This window comes from Salminus brasiliensis, chromosome 16 (assembly GCF_030463535.1).
Source record: "Salminus brasiliensis chromosome 16, fSalBra1.hap2, whole genome shotgun sequence".
Classification (NCBI taxonomy): Eukaryota; Metazoa; Chordata; class Actinopteri; order Characiformes; family Bryconidae; genus Salminus; species Salminus brasiliensis.
The window spans coordinates 986,142-1,006,425 of NC_132893.1; the positions used below are offsets into that span (position 1 = coordinate 986,142).

Genomic DNA, 20,284 nt, shown 5'->3' on the forward strand with positions numbered 1-20,284 from the left:
GCAGTCCCCCTGCTCGGGTCCCAGAAATCCCAGACCTAACCACGTGTGGCTGGGGGACTTCACAAACCAGAGCTCAGAACACAGGCAGATAATTCCTGCTTTCAGCAAGCGCTTAGACACACCGGCTGAATTACACATAGAGCTGAAGTGCAGCCGTTGTTGTTGTACATGGCTAAAGTACATCTGGAAAGTCCACTATTATTATTATTATCATTATTATACATAGCTTGTCATTATACGTAGCTGCGCTATATCTTATAACCACTCATTACGCTGCTAAATGACATTACACATGATCCCCTCTCGCTGTGTTTACATGCAGCTAGCTATTACATCTCCTAATCTCTCGCTGTGCCTCATGCTTTCACTAACAGCTATCTGTTATTACCTGCCGTTAGAGCACTGTTACAGCAGGCCTGTAACATATGTCATGTGACATGCGGTCAGTATACGGTACACAGTGCTGCAGGACGTCACCTGGAGTATTCCCTTAACACTTCTGACCTTCGTCCTGAAGCATATGCACAACCCACAGTCATTAATCCGTCCAGTGCACATTCCATTTCCCATTTCCCAACACACCTGAGCCAGGTAAGCTGCCCTCCGCTACCTGGCTGAGGTGTGTTCGGAGCAGGAATGCCATTGAAATGTGGACTAATGACCCGACAGACAGCCTTTATCAATTAGCTTAGCGCTCGCCTGCCCGAGCCCGAGCCTGAGCCAAAATTCAGGTCTGTCCACTGACCTTTTGACCTTTTTTTGTGTGTGGGCCTCAACTTTGGAGCACCTGTCTGGCATATGGTAGCGGTTTCTCAGGTCTGGCACACCTGATCCGAGCTGAGAAGACCACACTGTCCTATATATCATCCTGCTTTATGAAACTCTCAGAGATGCCAAGTCCTATTTACACTGATCAGCCATAACATTAAAACCACCAGCCTAATGTGGTGTAGGTCGCCGCCAGACCACCAAAACAGTCCAGACATAGACTCCACAAGACTTCTGAAGGTGTCCTGTGGTGTCTGGCACCATGTCTGGATCCTCCATGAGGATCAATGAGCTTGTAGAAAAGCTCATCCATATTCCATATAGATCCATATTTACCATTTCACACCAGTGAAACACACACAGTGGACACACACAGTCCAGAGTGGTGGGCAGCCATTGCTGCGGTGCCCGGGGAGCAGAGAGAGGGTGAAGGGCCTTGCTCAAGGGCCCAGCAGTGGCAGTAGTTTGCCGAGCCCGGGTATTGGGTATTGGGTATTGAACCCACAACCCTGTCATCAAAAGCCTGGAGCTATTAATAACCACTGAGCCACTCATGACCCTGTCCCTGTTTTGGACTCTGTCCTCGCTTGACCTGCCTGATGTTTTGGAGATGTTCTGACCTGGTCATCGTCTAGAACATCACCCCATTTTCCAAGAACTTCCAGAACTGACTGCTCGCTTGCGGCCTAATATGTAAATCTGCACCTGGCTGGTTTTAATGTTATGGCTGATTTACTGAGAGGATGTCCAGTCCTTTGGATATTCTGTTGTATTACTAGTCTATGCTGTATGTGTATGTGACCCGGCTACTGCTCGGCACAGCAGAACTTAGGGTGTGATGATGTCCATTTCTCAGGACTGGTCAGCAGTGATTGGTAGAGGTTTTTGGGGTTTTTTTTTTTACCTTCCATCCAGCAGAGCTGTTGCTGTCCCCCTTGTCCCTGAAGTAAGGCACACTCTTCACCATCCACTCGTAGATCTGACTCAGTGTGAGGCGCTTCTCAGGGGAGCTCTCGATGGCCCTGGTGATCAAATCCGCGTAGCTCATGTTGCCCCAGGCGTTTCTACGCGAGGAACTGCTCTTCCTCTGGCCGGCAAGAGGCACCTGTTGCTGGGGAACCAGCCTGGGACTCTGCTGCTGCTGCTGGCTCTGCTGCTGGCTCTGCTGCTGCTGGGGCTGGCTCTGCTGCTGCTGCTGGGGCTGCTGGTGGACGCAGCCCTCCGGACACTGGAAGCCACTGCATGACACAACTAGAAACCCCTTCCCTTCCTCCGGGTAGTCCTCCGTCTCCTCCAGCAGACTCAGGCTGCTGATGAAGTCCGCGTTGCCCGGCTCTTGCTTCACGGAAGGCGCCGGAGAAGATGTGCTCGAACCGCCCGGCTCCGCGAGCTCCGGCCTCGGCAGCGGCCAAGTGCAAGAGCGCGGCCGGGAAAGAGGCTCGAAGTCCGGGTCGAAGTCGACCAGCTGGCGCTGCTCAGCCATGGCAAGAACTGAGGCGAAGGCGAGTGAGTTTCCACAGCTCTGTCACCTAAACTAAGAGCAACTATGCATGGCTGGGTTTCCACAAGTTGTAAAAGGTGTAGGTGTGTGTAGGTGTAGGTGTAGGTGTGTGTAGGTGTGTGTGTGTGTGTGTGTATATTTTGGTGCGGCTCAGTGATGCCCAGCTTTCACCATGCTTCAGCTTTCAAGCGGAGTAAGTTGTAGTAGTGGCGTAAACTGACACCAACAACAGCGCAGACCACGCCCATTTCCCCGAGTCACGGCGCGGCGCAGCCAATCACGAGTGAAAGACACCGGCTATTTACATAGCCCCGCCTCCTTACTGTACTTCTCCGCTCCCCTTCAGCCGCTGTTCTTTCGCTTTTCCTGTATTTCAGCAAATGTAGCAAAAACACTCAAATATATTTGACTAACTGCACCTGTAAACAGTTTGAGTAAAATATGGATATTAATCTCGTAATATTATTTGTTTTACTTTGAAATAATGTCATTTTAAAAAAAGCATTTAGAAATCAGACATCAAAGCGAGCACGATGTAAACACAGTCTAAAAACACGAATCTGCTGACAGGACTGCAAGCAAAGCAACCTTTTATTAGAGCTACTCGGCTTTGATGTTTTTTAGAGTTGGACGTAAATTACTGGACGGACTGTGTGATGAATTTTAGGTCACTAGGGGGCGCCATATACCACCTATTCAGTTTCTGCATCAGCAGGAGAGCAGACTACACCTGGTGGACGTGCAAAGATCTACAGGCCCAAATGGAAGTGAATCAGCTCACTAGGCTACTTAAGCAGTTGTGAATTAGGCTTAAGACCTCATGTGAAAGATACAGGGGTGTCTAATGCATTCAATTAAAAGCGTGTTCAGAATTTCTGGAAACAAGGGCATTCAGAATGTGCTTGGATGGGACCAGGCGTCCGTCGCCATGACTGCAACACAGATATAGACCATAATTTATCTCATATTTATCACCAGTGCAACTACAACACGAGTCTTCTGAGTTTTATATGGAATGATGATGATGATGATGATGATGATGGTAAAATAGTGAATAGAGAATCTCAACTAATCCAGTTCTCTTTAGGGACTACTTTCTGTAGCTGCACTACACCCTGCAGCATGTATCCCTCCACCATTTTAATGATCTGGTTCTAAAAGCAGGTTCTAGAGCCGAACTCTTCTCAGAACTCTGGTAGAACAGTGTCTCAGGCATCAGGCAGCGTCTTCATCACCATTAGGTGAAGAACTTTCTGTGAGGAGCTTTTATTAGAGCTTCAGACGTCTGCTTCCCTTCACCTCCACTGTAGAACCACAGCTCTGGCTGGGGGAGCTTATCTAGAACCGACTGTCTGAATGAATCTTAACTGTTAATTATGTCGAGAATTATGTAGGGATTTCAAATCAACATAAAGGGAGCTTCTTTAGCCAAATCATGAATTTTACTGCATGTTTGGAATAAATACCTTTATTGGAGACAGCCAGTACAAACCTTGGTTAACTGGAAGTGACTTCTCTGTCATTTCCGATAAACCAGTTTAATATCAGTAAACCAGTTTAAGTCTTCATGTGTGTTTTCCACAACACCAATCTCATAAAAATGCTTTCACAATGAGAAAGTGTTCCCCAATATCTCCAGCATCTGCAGCTTTGGTCCTTTGCATGTATTAAACGTCTCTCCAGTCTGTACAGGTCAGATACGGATAGTGTACGAATCGGAGTGTGTGACGTAGCGGACCCAGCGCTGGGACAACCCCGGCTGGGTGGGAGAGAGCCGCAAGAAGCGGATCTGAAGTCCTGTACAGGTGTGTTTGGGCAGCTCAAAGCTCATACTGACCGGCCCCACCTCCAGAAGTGAGGCAGAGCTAAGGCCTGGAACCTCCACCTGTAGGGACAGACAGCATCCAGAGGAGTCAATATCACTGTCTGAACACTCGATGATTCTATACCATTTAAAAATGTATAATGACAATTCATAGTAGTTATGGAATAATTCATTAGTGGATACTAAATAATATATAGTAGATACTGAATAATTCATAGAGGATAGTGGATAATTCACAATGGATACTGAATAATTAATAGTGGTTATTGAATAATTCATAATAGATACTGAATCATTCATAGTGAACACTGAAAAATTCATAGTGGATACTAAATAATTCATAGTGGCTTTTGAATAATTCATAAAGAATACAGAATAATTCACAGTGGATACTGAATAATTCATAGTAGATATTAAATCATTCATAATGGATACTGAATAATTCATAGAGGATAGTGGATAATTCATAATGGGTACTGAACAATTTATAATGGATACTGAATAATTCATAGTAGATACTGACTCATTCGTAGTGAATACTGAATAATTCATAGTGGATGCAACGGATACTCTATTTAAAAATGTCAGTGTATGTAAATAAGCAATGATTATTTGCATGTTATAAATTTAGAGCACTAACTGCATTTTAGTATCACCTTGAAAAGTGCAGATAGCTGAGCTCCCCCAGGGAATCGTGGAATTGACCAAAGAATGGCTTTGCTTTTAAGTTGCAGATCCGCTGTCTGGTCAGGGCTGCTCAGCTCCTGGGAGAGACTGCACACAGAGAAAAAAATAATATGGTGATATGGAAATACTGTAATAGTGACATTTTATTTTTCCAAAGAAAGACTGATAATGATAAATAAAACATTACATCCATATTGCTGACAAAATCAAATACGCTAAAAGACAAGTTGAGTGGTGCGCTGTACCAATAAGTCCAGCACTGGTTTTCAGAGTGGTGTTTTTTTTTATAGAGAAGTGATGGATGTGGTGACATGGAGATGTTATAAATGTGGGTTTCTCTGTGTGTTCATACCTTAAAGACCCCTTTGGGACAGGAACAGTAACAGAAACGTTTAAGGCAGTGCTGCAAAAACAGAATTGAGCCGTAAGTAACTACAAACCACTCACTGGCTGTCATGACAACGCTGGAAGTCATATGGCTTATCTTAATCATTGCATACATATCATATGATGTAATATACCTCTTAGGTGGCAAGTCACAGCGTAGCTTGAGGAAGATTAATAATCTGTGGGAAGAGGTGGCAAGTGTTAAGTCATCTTTCACAGGAGTGATAATTCCTCAGTGTGTAGCAGATCACAGCCAGTATACCTGCTTCCATAATCCTTCTCCACCGTGGGGAAGAGCCGGAACGGGGGCGCACAGGGCAGCTCGTCACTCAGCTGATACTGCATAAGGGTTTGCTGAAGCATAGAAAAGCCTTGTTGATTTCCTGTCATTTCAGGACAAATTATTTTATAGTAAAACCACTGAAAACCAGGGCTAACTTACAGAAAGTGCCATCCACAAAAATGGCTGATTGTAAAACTTAATAAGGATAAGATCAGGATCAGGTCTAGTCTGCCAACAGAATAGGACTCTCTGGAGCAGATCAACATCATGAACCTATTGGCATCATGCTGCCTAATGCCAGGCGTGGGCTAGTAGAGGGTAGAGGCAGCATTGAGCTGTGGAGCAGTGGAACAGCTGTGTTCTCTGGAATGATGGTGGTGGAGCTCCATCCAGTACTTTTGGATTGGATGAGTTGGGGAGATGGAGATGAGGTGGGGTGGAGATCATGATCAACATCCTGACTTTACTAAAGCTCCTCACAGCAATGATCCTCTAAAATCTAGTAGAAAGTTTTCTTCTGGACAGTAGAGACAGTTACTCCAACAAAAGAAACAGGATCAGCTCTTTTAATAACTTTAATTTTAGAAGAAACACTGGGTGAGCAGGTGTCCCGATACTTTTGTCCAAATAGTGTAAGTATAATAACACTAAAGGGTCTTGTGGTGCCACTTATTTATTACCATTGAAGGTTATTTTAAGTCTAGGGATTATCCCTAATCTAGGTCTAATAAGGAAACTGTGTGTGTGTGTGTGTGTGTGTGTTGTTACCTCTCCTTGGCTAGGGCAAACTTTTAAAATTCTATAGGTATCAAATTCATCCAGCTTCACAGCCTGGTGGAAACTACATTCATCGACCCGTACAGCCATTCCATAGCCTGAGAGAGAGAGAACAAATCCTGAATATCAATCATAACACAATGTTTTTCAAAGACTCTGAATCTGTATGTCTGGTAAAATGTACATTATTTATGCAAATATTAATAAATTATGCAAATAATTTGCAATACCCCAGTACCCTCCCTCTTTACAACAATTGAGACTGTGTGAAAATGATGCTCTGATGCCGTTTGCACTGATCAGCCATAACATTAAAATCACTGACAGGTGAAGGGAATAACATTGATGATCAGCATCATCCTGTCGAGGGCTGGATCTACATATTAGGCAGCGGGTGAACAGTCAGGTCTTGAAGGAGATGAAGGTGATGAAGCAGGAAAAATGGACAAACGTAAGAATCTGAGACACTTTGACGAGAACCAAACGGTGATGTTCTAGATAGATGCCTAGGTCAGAACATCTCCAAAACATCAGGCAGGTCTTGTGCGGTGTTCCTAGTATGCAGTGGTCAGTACCTACTAAAAGTGCTCCAAGAAAGAACAATCGGTGAACCAGAGACAGGGTCCTGGACACCCAAGGCTCATTAAGTCTTGGTGCCAGACACCACAGCAGGACACCTTCAGTGGATTAATGCTAAGTTTGCAGCACAAGGAAGACCTACACAACGTTATGGCTGATCAGTGTAGATCAGTGTGTTCTATAGTAGGTTCATAGAAACAGCAACTTGAAGTCAAATGAATGAATGAAGTCAGATCAAGTGTAGCAGCTGTTCAGTGTTTGGTGGACATCCATTCCTACCTCTGAGCAGAGACTTCCCTATACTGAACTCCTCATTCAGCCCGATCCTCATCTCTGCACAATAAAAACAGGTGTGAGTCATAAAGGGAGATACGTCAGAGAAAGACAATCAGCACTGCAATAACAACACAGTGACTCGGAAGCAGCAGGAAAGGCTCTATAATGCAGGTTAATGTAACAGGCTTTTACTCCAGGTCATTTTGGACCATTTCTAATTGAACTAGTTTTTATAAAAGATAAGTCCATCTTTTTCAAGTGTTTAAAAAAAGGTTGTTGTTTGCCTCACCTGAACAGGTTGGAAGATAGCATTTTACCCTGATCTCTCCCTCAACATCTGCTTTCATCAGAGCCCCCTGCAAAGAGGATAAGCAGACAGACGTGATTAATCATTCCTGAAGACTCGAACTGCCACGAAAAAGCCAGCGCCGGGCACAACATCGCCCTGCTGCACTCACGTTGGAGCCGATAACCACAGAGAGCCGCTCCACAACGTCCACAAAGATTTCATTCTTTCCTCCCTGCAAACACACACACACACACACACACACACACACACACACACACACACACACACACTTGCTATACTTGATTGTTGCTCTTTTCTTGTTTATAACTTTTGCTGAAATACTGCAAGAATTCTCACATAGTGCTGCTCTACATGCTAGTTTAGGGCTGGAATTCCCCTTTAAGCAAATCCTTTTGACTAGTTTGACCACCTGGACCAGGTCTCATATATAATATCTCAATATTAGATGGCGCTGGCAGGTCCTACCTGCTCACTCCGATAGGACATGATGGGGCGAGTGGCGGCAGCACTGGGCGCAACTTTACTCTGCTGCGTCTCGGCTCCAAACTACATTGGAAAACAATGGGTGGGTTAACAGATCTATGATCATTAAAAAAAGTGTGCAATTATTTAAATGTATAAAATTCAGTATAAATAATTCAGTCAGTTAATAAGCAGAATTGGCTGTGCATAAATCGTCTCTGTAGCAGACAGGTACTAATGACTCAAACGGCTTTAAAAACACATTCTGTAAAACATTAGGTCTCACCAGACCAACATTGCTGAGGTCAAACAGACTGAAGGGTTTGGAAGTGACCGCCTCCGTCTGGATGAAGTTTTTCAGGATGTCAGTGGAGGTTGTCTGTATGTAGCCATAGTCCTAATGTTCAGAAAGAGACCGTGGTTCCAGTCCGACGAGAGAGAGAGATGCATAATAGCAGAAATGTTAAAGTTAAATGAATAATTAGAAGTATCCAAACGAAGACTAAATGAAACAATATTTTTATACCAGTGCATGACTTGCATTATATTATATTTTGCTTTGAATGTATTCATTTAAATGTGACATAATTGGACAAACTACAACCCTAATGCTGTTATAAACACTACTTTAAAATTCAGTACCACTTCAACCAGTTGTAAGATGTTTTTCACCAACTGGCCACTTTATTAAAACCACCTTCTTGTTTCTACATCACTTTCCATTATATCCATGATATGCTGCTGGAGTGCTTAAACACCTCAGCGTCACTGCTGGACTGAGAATAGTCCACCAACCAGGAGTGTCCTGTCTCTGCCTTTACATCTACAAGGTGAACCAACTAGGGTTAGGGAGTTAGGGTTAGGAATGTCTGGGAGTGGACAGTGAGTGAACCCAGTGGTTAAGCACTCCAGCAGCACTGCTGTGTCTGATCCACAGCAACTTTCCGAGCACATTTTAAATAAATTTCAATCTTTCAGTACCCAAATTCTCTGTTTTTCCTAATAATCTTTGATGAATTCAAGGAAAGTGAACAAAATACTCACCACCATCTCATCCAGGAGCTCGTAAATCAGAGCAAAGTTCATCCGCACAGATTTTTCACACAGACTGCCGCAGTAATCCCTAGTCAGAGCTGCGAGCCTGCAAGACATTACAAACCAACAGGTCCGTCCTCAAACTCGAGGTGGCTTTACAAAAGACCAGACAACGCCAGACAGACAGAAGCAAACACTGCATAATAACAGACAAGGAGAAAACCACCGAAGCAGGCCTGAAGTGAAGAGGCTGTTCACCTGTTGAGAAACTCTATGATGGTGAACGGAGAGGCGTCGGTCTTCGTAGACGCAACCCAGTAAAGTCCACCCTGTCTGACATGAATGAAGTTCAGATCTTTGTGACTCTGGAAAACAGAGAAGACAAGTCCAGTCAGCCCAGTATCCACAGATATCATTAATTACAGCAGGTATAACGTTTCATCCTGTAATAACACACATATTAAACATCATTTTAAAGCTTATTACCATCACCACAGGAGGCTGGTCTCCACTCAGCGCTGTAACCATCTCATAGAAAACACTGATAGCATCTTTGTCTGCCTCCCCACGGACTGACATGAAGGGTCAAGTAAAATAAAAACTCACACAAACACACAAACACAGAAACACAGACAGGACCTAAACACTGAAAACCCGGCAGTGGTGGGGGTACTGCTATTTACCTGCAATTAGGTAATTAGGCTCTTAAATACTTTGAGAATAAGGGAAATCTGTTGACAGTGTGCGCCTATCAAGTCATGACGGTGTAGTAAAGCCATTCGAGACATCCGTACAGGTATTTTATATTATTTTATAGATACCTGAGTAGATATTTAAGCACCATTAAGGGCCTTCAGTCCAAAATGATGCTTATTATTTTGATAATTGTAGTGTGGGGGCTTAAATGGCCCATTTCTGCCTATGTGTAGAGGTATACGCTGCTGTCTGACACACTACTGTCACAGGAACCATACCCAGGGTCCTGCTGAAGGAACCCAAGCAACAGCTAAGGGGGCTTTTCTCATGATCTGGCAGCCATGTGGTTATACTTGTGGACACCCTGGTTGTATTTTAGTGATACCATGGGTTACAGATCGAATAATTTGGGTATTAAAAGGTACAAATGTGCCACAGACAGACAGCTAGATTGATGGATGGATGGATGGATGGATAGACAGACCTAGGCATGTTATTTAATGGCAGTACGACGTCCCAAAGCCTTAATTAAGAAATTAAGGGCTCAAACACTTTGAACATTAGCTTAGCTAGCTAGCTACCTGGCTAACTGTTAAGGTATCTAGCTAGCTAGTGCTAGCTACCACACCTTTACTGCCATGCGTAGCTAATAAGTCAACCACACAGTGCCTGACCGACATTAGTGAAGGATACAGTCTTTGTAAATGAGATGATCTCCTTCAGAGGACAAAATAAACACCTGGGAAATCATGTTTCCTACTAGCACGCTGGCTAGCTTAGTATAGCGCTGTGAGTCGCTGCGTGGCTAAGCTAACTAAGCTAACGCGTCTAACTCTGCAGCAGCTCCATTCTTCAGCACCGACAGCAAAGCTAAACTCTAACCTGAGAGCAGAAATAAACCAGCAGACTTATTAAACCATAACTGCGGCTGTTGTAGCTGGGTTAGCTAGTGCTAGCTGTCAACATTAGCACTGTAAACAACCGGCTGCACGTCTTCCCGGACGCCCCGCTGGTGTGAGCCGTCACTGACCCCTAGTGGCCGGGAGCGGGGGACTGCAAAAGTCCACACAGGCCTTCACTAGAGCCTGGACAGGTCAGCCATTTAGGGGCAGAATAGATTTGAGATTTTGAGGGGGCTTGTATGCTCATATAGGCTATAAACCCCCTGTGCTTCTTAGACCCAGTGCAGGTGGTGGGAGACAGGAGGATGACAGCCAAGCTGGCATCCATGCTGGAGAACAGCTCCCACCCCATGCATGAGACTCTGGCAGCACTGGGCAGCTCCTTTAGTGACCGGCTGCTTCACCCCAAGTGTGTGAAGGAGAGGTATCACAGTCCTTCCTTCCTGCTGCCGTCAGACTGCACAACCAGCACTGCTCCCAGCGGACCACATACACACACACTTAACCACATACACACACACTTAACTACACACACATGTTCATGTTCAGGAATACTATGTGCAATATCCCACCCCAATGTGCAATTAAGAGTCTTTTGCTGTAAATAATATTGTTATTGCTTTTTTTAATTCTTATTTATATTGTGTATATAGTGTAAATTATTTATCCAAATTTTTGTAACTGAGTGTCTTGCTATCCCTTTCTGCTGTTACACTGTGAATTTCCCCACTGCGGGACTAATAAAGGACTATCTTATCTTATCTTATCTCTCTTAATTCCATTACATTTAAAGTATTTTATGTCCACACATTATCTGCCCTCACAGTGAGCGTGTAGGCATCCCGGGCCCCATACACTTGTATGTATGTGTCCGCATGTTCTCAGAGTAAGAATGCTGATCTGGGATCAGTTAGGGTTCACTGAATCAGTCAGACAGCTGATGAAAGGAGGTCTTAGATCAGTATTCTTGATGCTTGATAAATGATGACATTATGAGCAAATGGATTATACACATAAAATTAAATGAAATTAAATGTATTAAATGGCTTGTATAGCCTATATTTCACACTATAATCTTCTAAATAATGATAATAATATTATTAATACTATTAATAATACCTCCTTACTGCTTGAATACTGTATATGGAATCTGTCTTGACACAAATTGCTGCTCATCTTAAACATGGCTCACAAATAAATACATGCAAATTCTTAAATTGAATTATTATTATTATTATTATTATTATTAATTATGATCTAATTATTTCAGAAGTAATATAGTTTGAGGCTGAATTTTTGTGGTTATAAATGTGCTGTGGAAGCTTTACAGAGCCTGCCACAGGTTAGGGCAAGCGTGTGTGTGTGTGTGTGTGTGTGTGTGTGTGTGTGTGTGTGTGTGTGTGTGCTGGCATGTTTCTTTTAGTCGACGCAGCAGTTGGGCCCCACTGTGCTGACTTGTTCAGAGCAGACGTGACACATCTGCTTTAACATCAAACACCTACAGCAGCAAGAAGCCCTCAGATCAACCTTCAGAATCCAGTCTAAAGCCAAAAAGACAGACAGACAGCATCTATAGGTAGATACACTAGATCTCTAGAAAGTTTGTGGACACCCCTTCTAATGAATGCATTCAGCTACTTTAAGCTGCACCCATTGCTGACACAGATGTGCAAATGCACACACACAGCTTGTCTAGTCCCTGTAGAGAAGAAGAACTGCCAATAGAATAGGACTCTCTGGAGCAGATCAACATCATGACCCTATTGGCACCATGCTGCCTAATAATGCCAGGTGTGGGCTAGAGGGGTATAAAGCCCCCCAGCATTGAGGAGCTGTGGAGCAGTGGAAGAGCTGTGTTCTCTGGAATGATGGTGGTGGAGCTTCCCTGGATTTCAAAGAAACATTGAATAAGCAGGTGTCCAAATACTTTTGTCTGTATATTGTAGATACACGACAGATGGATGGATACGACAGGTTCTCCGACCAAGATCTCTACCTATGTCTTCTTTAGCTGTATTGCATGGAGTGACCAGTTCATACCCTTTGGCCCAAAGCCAAAATATCTTATAAAAATTTTAAGTGAAAAGGACCCCTCTTGTAAAAGAGTGCTGAGGATTATCATTAGCGGGTGTCTGATTACCATTATCAGACTTGGCTTTTGTGCATAGTTTACATTCCTGCTGCCTGCTGTCACACCTGTTTGCTCTGCTGGTCCGCCTCCAGCCTCTGCCGTCCACTTCATGCTCAGTATGCTGGATTTTTTACTGAAGCTAACATGATTTAGCGCTTTGAGCTATAATCAGGTTGATGCTCCGGCCTCGGAGCGCTGCTGCTGCACTGTGTAACTCTGGTAAAGTGGGCAGGAAAGTACTCGTCAGACCTGTGTAAGATGTGTAATATGTGTAAAATCCCGCAGTATTACTCTACCGCCTCAGTCCACATGCTTCTCTACCTTTCAGTGACGCGTCTGTATCTCTCAGCTTGTCCAGAAATGTGTGTTCTTTAGCTTTAGTTGAGGCTCAAAAGCATGAATGAACTACAGACTGTACCTGTATCAGTGACTGTATCAGTTATCAGCACAGTGTGAAGAACGTTAGACTACTGTATTCGTTTTAAAAGAACTAAAACTGTCCATCATTAATCCTGTATCGCTATTTCTGAGCAGTTCATGCACAGCCAAGACCCTGGAAAATGACCTGTATGTCAAACAGACAGGTTTTGCTTTCGAGGCAGATGTTTAAGCAAGACACCACAGCTGTTTCTCCAGGCAGAAGGGTTTCATTTGGCACCCCTACCACGCTACCCCTTAAACACAGGGGTTACTGTGCATCTGCAAACACGCATCTGAACGATTGATCAAAGCAGACGACAGCAGGCAGAGTGAAGCTGTGTCCGTCATAAGATGATTTACAGTCCAAGACCCCGGACAGCCGGGTTTTACAGTACTGGAATGGAGTATTTCCTGATAACCTTGTGCATAAAATTGATTTAATCCTCTCGTTTGGGTCATAAATCCTTAAAAAAAGGGGTAGTTATTCCCTCGCCCCGCAGTTACGCTCTTCTACTTTGCGTCTGCTCTCTGTGGGAGTCTGCAAGCTTGCTTTTTTACAAGCAGGTCGACCCTGTTTGAAGTTGACTTTTGCAGCTTTTAATGAGGCCTATGCCTGCGAGTGTGGCTTCCGAAAGTGGGAGGGGCTCACAGGGGTGGGTGGGAGGAGCCACATAATGTCTGCAACCAATAAGAATAATGAGGATAACAAGCATGATTGTCAGTTTTCTGGGGGTATTTAGTCCAGATTGCAACTCTGGCCTTTCAGACCTGGGTCCTGACAGAGGAGCTGCAGTGAAGGTAGGCTTGTCGGGGTGGCTGTTCGTACTGTAGAGGATTCAGGTTGTGGGGATCAGGGAAACAGCCGTCTGGTTTTGGGTTATGCATAATGGCATAAATATGGGTAATCATTGGTGCAGTCAGCCTTCATTTCAGGTTTTTTATATGGGAACTTTGGTGGGCTTTTTAATATTATGTCCAATTCAGTGTTTTGAATTTTCCAACAGGTATCAGAGATGAGCTCCACCATGACTGTCGCTTTGTCCTGCATCTTAATGCTCCCGAGTAAGTACCTCCTTAAATTAACCTTCATGAAACCAGATGATCCTTCTTTTTTTTTTTTGCTTGAACTGACTAAATCGGGGTGCCCAATCCTGGGGTCCTGGAGATCTACAGCCTTCAGATGGCCTTCAGACCAGGACCAGGATCAGGAGCAGGACTGGGCACCCAGTATTATTGATGGTGTGGTTTAAATGGTGATTTTCTTGATTCAGCTCTTCTGCAGGCGACATCTCTCACAAAGCTCTCTGATAAAGGTAATACTCCACACTGTTCCTTTCTTCAGATGCTTAACAGACAGATCTACAGTACAATAAAAACATATTCCAAGAATATGGAAATAAATGAGCTGTAAAGTAATAAACAGAAGCTGGAATTGCTGCATGTTATTTGTGAGATATAGATGTATGTATGTATGTAATGTAAAACTATATATAGTTTTGTATGTATATCAAACTACATATAGGACTATATATCACTGTGTATATAGGATTCTATATATATTGCTGTATATAAAACTATGTAAAAGACTATATACTGTATATATATATATATACAGATATATATTGCTGTATATAAAAACTGTATATAAAACTATATATAAGACTATATATTGCTATATAGGGCAACTATATATATATATATATATATATATATATATATATATACTATATGTAGATTTGTATAAAACTATATATAAAATATAAATATATATATATATATATATATATGACTCTATACATTGCTGTATATAAGATGGCCTGGTTTATATCATGTATTTATGACATAACTTCTAAGCTGCAGTATCCGCCAGTCCAGCTGGCAGTGCGGTAAGCATTGATGCTGCCCAAGCCCACAACTTCCTCACCCACTCACGGCCCCGGCGCGAAGGCGACCCCAAATGGTACCGAAAAGACCCCGACTTCCAGTCCTACTACCGTTACTACAGCAGCATCGGACACACAGAGGGGGTGAGCAGAACTGTTTGCATGATATACTGTGAGGTATGATAGGGTGTGATGCTGTGCGACTTTAGGCTCCAGTCACGAGGCCCAGACTGCAGAACAGTGCACATCACAGTTCTCCAGATGAGTCAAGCCCCTAAGTTTAGCCCTGGAGGGCCGGGACCCTGCTAAATATTATGCGTTTCTTCGTCAAGCAGACCTGACTCGACTTACCTGCCAACGGCCAGGTTCCCCTAGATGTATCTGCTGATCCAGACATAGGTCAAGATTCCTGAGTTTAATGTGCAGTTTTGGAGAAAATTCAGCAACAGTGTGCGACTCATATTTTACGTGTATTATTGTTATTATTATAGATTATACAGGCAAATAAATCAATGCTGTATGTTTTTCCACTCCTAATTTTCCATACAACGCTTGTTTTCCTCTCCGTGGACAGCTGTACGAGGTTGACAAGATCCGAATGCTCTACCAGCAAATGCGCCACCTAGAGAACACCTACGGCCTGGATGCCTCCAAATACCAGAACATTCTCGGCCTGCACCTTCCGAAACTTCCCCCACCCCCATCCACCAAGCCCCCTCCACCCCCCACCACTCCAGCCCCGGCCCTGCCGCCTCTTTCTCAGTCTGATGTCACTTACCTGTGCAATCCCAAAGACCCCCTCTGCAAGCCTAAGATCGTGTATCTGCCCGCCGGGGCCGTCCCTGTTCTCTGCGATCCGCGCTACAACCCAGCGTGTAAGCTAACTGCGGCTAAAGAGCCCCCCCCTGCCCCCGCAGAGCCGGATACCCCTGCCCCCCCACCTGTTAAAAAGCCCAACGTCCCACCACCCCCGCCTCCACTCGTGTTTAAAGAAATGCAGTATGAGTGTGACCCCTACTGGGACCCGGACTGCTTGATCGACAACCCTCCGCGGCCTGTAAAAGTTACCGGCCCTGCAGTAGCACAGCCCCCGAAAGCACCCGCTGTTGAGAAGGTGGTGAAAGAGGAAGACGAAGAGGAAGAAGAGGATGATAAGGGCACCCCGGAGGGCCCGTATCAGTACTACAATCCCTATGATTACCGAAGAGATCTCTACGACCCGTACCGTTATGCTAATCCAGCCGCTGATCCTCAGTAGCACTTTAGCATCACAGCAGTCCTTCTATGTTCCAGACACAGAATTAAACCACTGATTGTTTTAAAACACTGTTTTTTATTATATGAGCATTTTATGATGATGCGGCCAAAAGAAAAGTTTCAATATTACTTGAAAAACAGGAAGTTGTTCCATGTTGGGGACGCTAAAGGCAATATTAATAAACAATAAAAGTCCTGTGCGTCTCTTTTTTGTGCTGTTTTGTTAATATGTGTTATTTAATTGTGAAAAAGTTCGTGTGTATGATTAGATTGAGAAATAAAATAATAAAAATAATATAATAAATAATAATTTTATCATAATAAAAATGAAATAAAAAAATGCTGTAGTGGTGGTTAAGTGGTTAGAGCTCCGGCCTATTGATAACAGGGTTGTGGGTTTGATACCTGGGCTCGCCACTGCCACTGTTGGGCCCTTGAGCAAGGCCCTTCACCCTCTCTGCTACCCGGGCACCACAGCAATGGCTGCCCACCCCTGCTGAACTTGCTAAAAAGGGTAATCAATGTCACATACAGAAATAAGCCAGACCAGAGCATAAATGGTGTAAATAATATTATATATATATATATATATATATATCCTCGGGTTTCACGTTGGCCCCACATATGGATGGACACCAGGGTCAGGAGGGCTCAAACATGGGCCCCATCTGGGTTCTGCACTGCATACGGGCCTAAATGTGTAATCGGTGGCTCCGCTGCGGTGGCTCCCACTTCGAGGCCCTTGGTAGGCTGTGGCCATGTGGTCACTATGGTGACTGCTGTGGTGTTGCTAGGTGGTTACTATGAAGAATATAAATCGGCTAAGAATGTAGCCATGATTATTATGATTAATATGATTATTATATTATATTATGAATATGCTGCACACCTGAGCAGTACGACAGGCGGTTCAGTGACTTTTATCAATAATTTATCAATAGTTCTGATCAGAGGAGGACGGGTCGGGTCCCCCTTGTGATTCTTGGTTCCTCCCAAGGTTTCTTCCTCCAGCTCTGAGGGAGGTTCACCTGCACGGTGGTCTTTGGCTGCTCACTGGGGGTCTTAGGTTTTCATTTTTTCTTATGTTGTTGATTTCTTGTTGATTGTTTGTAAAAAGCTACACAAATAAATTTGATTTGATGATGACTTCATGATGATGATGATGACGACGCCATAACGTGACGTCATTAGTCCAGCCTGAGTGTTGGCGGATGGGCCTTATTATTATGTGTTAAAAATGCCAGATCTGTGCTCATGTTTAGTCTAACTTCACCTAAATACATTCATAATTAATTTCGTATGAATATTAATGACCAATATTATATATATTTCCAAATCTGTCTTATGAATATCGGGTCTGTCTATAAATGCTACGTTTATATTAATTCTTCATAAAAAGCTGGTGAACCTAATAATGACTCTGAACCGAGGAGCTGAATCAGATTTTGTATAATAAAGGATTAATAAATGAAATGAAACAGTTCTCGGTCCTGCCGTGATCACAGCCGCCTCATTGAAATGCACTACCCGCGCCGGTGGCCTTTAAGGTAGCGTGGCCGAGCGGTCTAAGGCGCTGGATTTAGGCTCCAGTCTCTCTGGAGGCGTGGGTTCGAATCCCACCGCTGCCAAATCTGTTTTTGTCGTCAGCTGAGATTCCAGCTAAATTACTGTTTTCCTTCTCATCTTTTAAGCAGGCAGTCAGACCGAGCTGTTTGTTCTTCATATCTGAGCAGCGAAGGGACGCTAGCGTTGTGTCCCCATCCAGCTCTTCCAGACAGGCCTCGGTTACAGAGGATCAGGAGAGCTGCTGGTGGCTGGACACACACACACACACACACACACACACACACACACACTGCACATTCCCAGCCTATAAAACAAGCTTATTTAAGCACAGGTCCTAAAATTCAACCGAACTTGTCGACCATCCGTCCTACCCGAGAACAAAAGGCACCGCTGGGATTCGAACCCAGGATCTCCTGTTTACTAGACAGGCGCTTTAACCAACTAAGCCACGGCGCCCTGCCTCCAACTCCGGAACCGTGGCTTTTTCAAAGTATCCTCCAGCTCCTTGGTGGCGCTTTGATGTTAGACCTACACGTGGAGGGTGATGCTAGTGCTAGCTAGCTAGCTAACATGCCGCGCGCGACCTGATCCGGATTCTGGACCCAAACGAACAGAAACAGCTGGAAAGAACGAGTGGATGAATGGATGGTTCGGGTCGATATCTATCTATGCTAAGCTATATTAGCTAGCTATATCAAAGACTGACGACTAGAGACATGTGAGGCAGTGATATAGCACTTGCTAATATGTTTATTAAATATATTAAGCTATTTGATCTGTATCTGGATGCCCTTTGATTTTTATTAAGCCTGTCTGCTTAAGCCTGGCGACTCGACAAACTAATAATCACAACAAATAAAAATTAAAAGTTATCGACGAGGATGGGATTCGAACCCACGCGTGCAGAGCACAATGGATTAGCAGTCCATCGCCTTAACCACTCGGCCACCTCGTCCGCATGCCTTCCACCGCAGATGCCTTTAGTTTTAAAAGCTGATAATGTGAAAAATGTAAACTTTAATATATTAAAAATATTTTTAGTACAAATCGAGCTGTAATTCAGTCAAATCCGGGATGTATCCAGTTATATTCAACACCAACAAAAGGATTGTTAAAAAAAACCTTTACAAGCACATATCGCTTCAGTCTCTGTCGGTAAACAAGCTTAATTAATATAGTTAATATAGATAATTATTATAAACGTCAAAATAAAAAGTTTACTTGCATTAAATCACAACAGAATAAAATGCTAGCATGTACTTTCTCAAACCGGCTCGAGGCGTCTGTTCTTATATATATATATTTATTTATATAATATCTCAGAGTTTTGAGAGCTTTAATAGAGAAAATAAAGGGAAGATAAATGGAAGGATCTGTCTTTGGGCTGGATTGAGCGATTTTAGAAGGTTTAATCCATATTTAAACTAAAATAAAGCCAAAATCTTCCATCCTCTGAGCTCCACAGTGGTGACGCGGCTGTGTTTACATCCCTGGATACAACTGCTAAAAAAGCCAAACATTAACTATTCACTAAAAACAAAATATTGCATAAAATTTACCATATGAATCAGATTAATTACAAGATCTATTCTTCACTTTAAAAGCAGATCAGACAGGATTCATCAGAGAGTTGCAGTTCCCTGATAAATGCGGAGTATAATCACACACTCATTGAATCCAATCATCATGTTCTGCAGCCTTATCTCTAAGGCAACAGGTAAGGATGTACCTCACTGACAATACCCCTCACCCCGCGGCTCGTCTGGATTTGGTAAACGGACTAGTGTTTACGATCAGGGTGAAGAAAATCGCGGCTGTATTTTATGGTTTGTTTTTAAACTACTATTCATATGAGTTGTAAAAATACCAGATTAGTTAAAATCTGAAGCTTCTAACCGGTAAAATCGTTAAAAAAGGACCGCTGGGTTTTCAACATTTGCATAAATTAACATAAAGGCACACGGAGCGATCCTATTGGTGGATTTCAGAATAGCGCATTTCTGCCGTTTTAAAGCTGGGATATAACGTCCAGCTGAGCAGCCTAGATCCCCGGGGTGTGTTGTAAGATATATTGTCTCATAAACATACATAAAATATCTGTAAAATGCTATATAAACACACTTTAGCCAGTTCTCAGTTACAAATATCACTCCAGTGTGCTCCAATACAGCCAATACAGACTTAGAGTTTAGTAGTATCTGATACACACACAGATTATTAAGTGCTTATTATTTTTACACTGTAAACACAACCCCAATTACTCTATATGAACACAACTGAAGCGTTTCTAAATAAGACACTGATTACATATAAAAACATCCATCACTAACAATATAAACACAATCACATCTATTCAATGTTTCATTATCAACAAATCTGCAACTTTTCTGAACAACAATTATTTAATATAGCAATATTGCCAGCTTTATTCAGTGCTCAATACCAATAATTATTTTTGTATCTTTCCAATATTACCACTCGCTCCAGTCCTCATTGGTCCTCATGGTAAATTAAAACATATAAACTATAAACTCATCTT

The 20,284-nt window shown here is 43.2% G+C and overlaps 3 protein-coding genes and 4 non-coding genes across 7 annotated transcripts in view; 2 read left to right on the forward strand and 5 right to left on the reverse strand.

Annotated features, from left to right (window-relative positions):
* The window catches only part of foxo1b (forkhead box O1 b), a 36,830-nt gene extending 34,384 nt beyond the window's left edge, over window positions 1-2,446 (reverse strand). The window contains exon 1 of the mRNA XM_072658762.1: window positions 1,673-2,446. Coding sequence (XP_072514863.1) covers window positions 1,673-2,251 — 579 coding nt within the window. The 5' untranslated portion in view covers window positions 2,252-2,446. The remainder of the gene's footprint in view (window positions 1-1,672) is intronic.
* A 1,275-nt stretch (window positions 2,447-3,721) lies between these two features.
* ap4m1 (adaptor related protein complex 4 subunit mu 1) lies at window positions 3,722-10,587 on the reverse strand. The gene is made up of 15 exons (XM_072658437.1): window positions 10,280-10,587; window positions 9,377-9,462; window positions 9,149-9,255; window positions 8,900-8,996; window positions 8,142-8,252; window positions 7,859-7,939; window positions 7,542-7,604; window positions 7,373-7,439; window positions 7,087-7,140; window positions 6,220-6,326; window positions 5,431-5,522; window positions 5,303-5,347; window positions 5,134-5,184; window positions 4,751-4,868; window positions 3,722-4,154 (listed from the first exon to the last, which is right to left on the reverse strand). Exons 1-15 carry the CDS (start codon window positions 10,335-10,337, stop codon window positions 3,963-3,965), a joined length of 1,329 nt encoding a protein of 442 aa, XP_072514538.1. The 5' UTR covers window positions 10,338-10,587; the 3' UTR covers window positions 3,722-3,962.
* A 3,459-nt stretch (window positions 10,588-14,046) lies between these two features.
* Window positions 14,047-16,180, forward strand: and3 (actinodin3). The gene is made up of 5 exons (XM_072659538.1): window positions 14,047-14,101; window positions 14,311-14,352; window positions 14,900-15,066; window positions 15,497-16,000; window positions 16,049-16,180. Exons 1-5 carry the CDS (start codon window positions 14,053-14,055, stop codon window positions 16,178-16,180), a joined length of 894 nt encoding a protein of 297 aa, XP_072515639.1. The 5' UTR covers window positions 14,047-14,052.
* Window positions 16,181-17,725: 1,545 nt separating this feature from the next.
* On the forward strand, window positions 17,726-17,807 carry trnal-uag (transfer RNA leucine (anticodon UAG)). The gene has a single exon. It is a non-coding gene; the product is annotated as a tRNA-Leu (tRNA).
* A 320-nt stretch (window positions 17,808-18,127) lies between these two features.
* On the reverse strand, window positions 18,128-18,201 carry trnat-agu (transfer RNA threonine (anticodon AGU)). The gene has a single exon. It is a non-coding gene; the product is annotated as a tRNA-Thr (tRNA).
* Window positions 18,202-18,618: 417 nt separating this feature from the next.
* Window positions 18,619-18,700, reverse strand: trnas-gcu (transfer RNA serine (anticodon GCU)). The gene has a single exon. It is a non-coding gene; the product is annotated as a tRNA-Ser (tRNA).
* A 652-nt stretch (window positions 18,701-19,352) lies between these two features.
* On the reverse strand, window positions 19,353-19,485 carry LOC140537340 (U8 small nucleolar RNA). Its single transcript, XR_011977668.1, has one exon. It is a non-coding gene; the product is annotated as a U8 small nucleolar RNA (small nucleolar RNA).
* Between the last annotated feature and the right edge of the window lie 799 nt (window positions 19,486-20,284).

Excerpts from the sequence above, each read along its gene's own strand:
- ap4m1 (XM_072658437.1), bottom strand. The coding sequence starts at position 10,337 with ATGATTTCCCAGGTGTTTATTTTGTCCTCTGAAGGAGATCATCTCATT. Across the intron at positions 9,256-9,376 it reads ACCAGCCTCCTGTGGTGATG|AGTCACAAAGATCTGAACTT; the intron begins GTAATAAGCTTT and ends TCTGTTTTCCAG. Across the intron at positions 8,997-9,148 it reads ATCATAGAGTTTCTCAACAG|GCTCGCAGCTCTGACTAGGG; the intron begins GTGAACAGCCTC and ends AATGTCTTGCAG.
- and3 (XM_072659538.1), top strand. The coding sequence starts at position 14,053 with ATGAGCTCCACCATGACTGTCGCTTTGTCCTGCATCTTAATGCTCCCG. Across the intron at positions 14,353-14,899 it reads CACAAAGCTCTCTGATAAAG|TATCCGCCAGTCCAGCTGGC; the intron begins GTAATACTCCAC and ends TCTAAGCTGCAG. Across the intron at positions 15,067-15,496 it reads GCATCGGACACACAGAGGGG|CTGTACGAGGTTGACAAGAT; the intron begins GTGAGCAGAACT and ends CTCCGTGGACAG.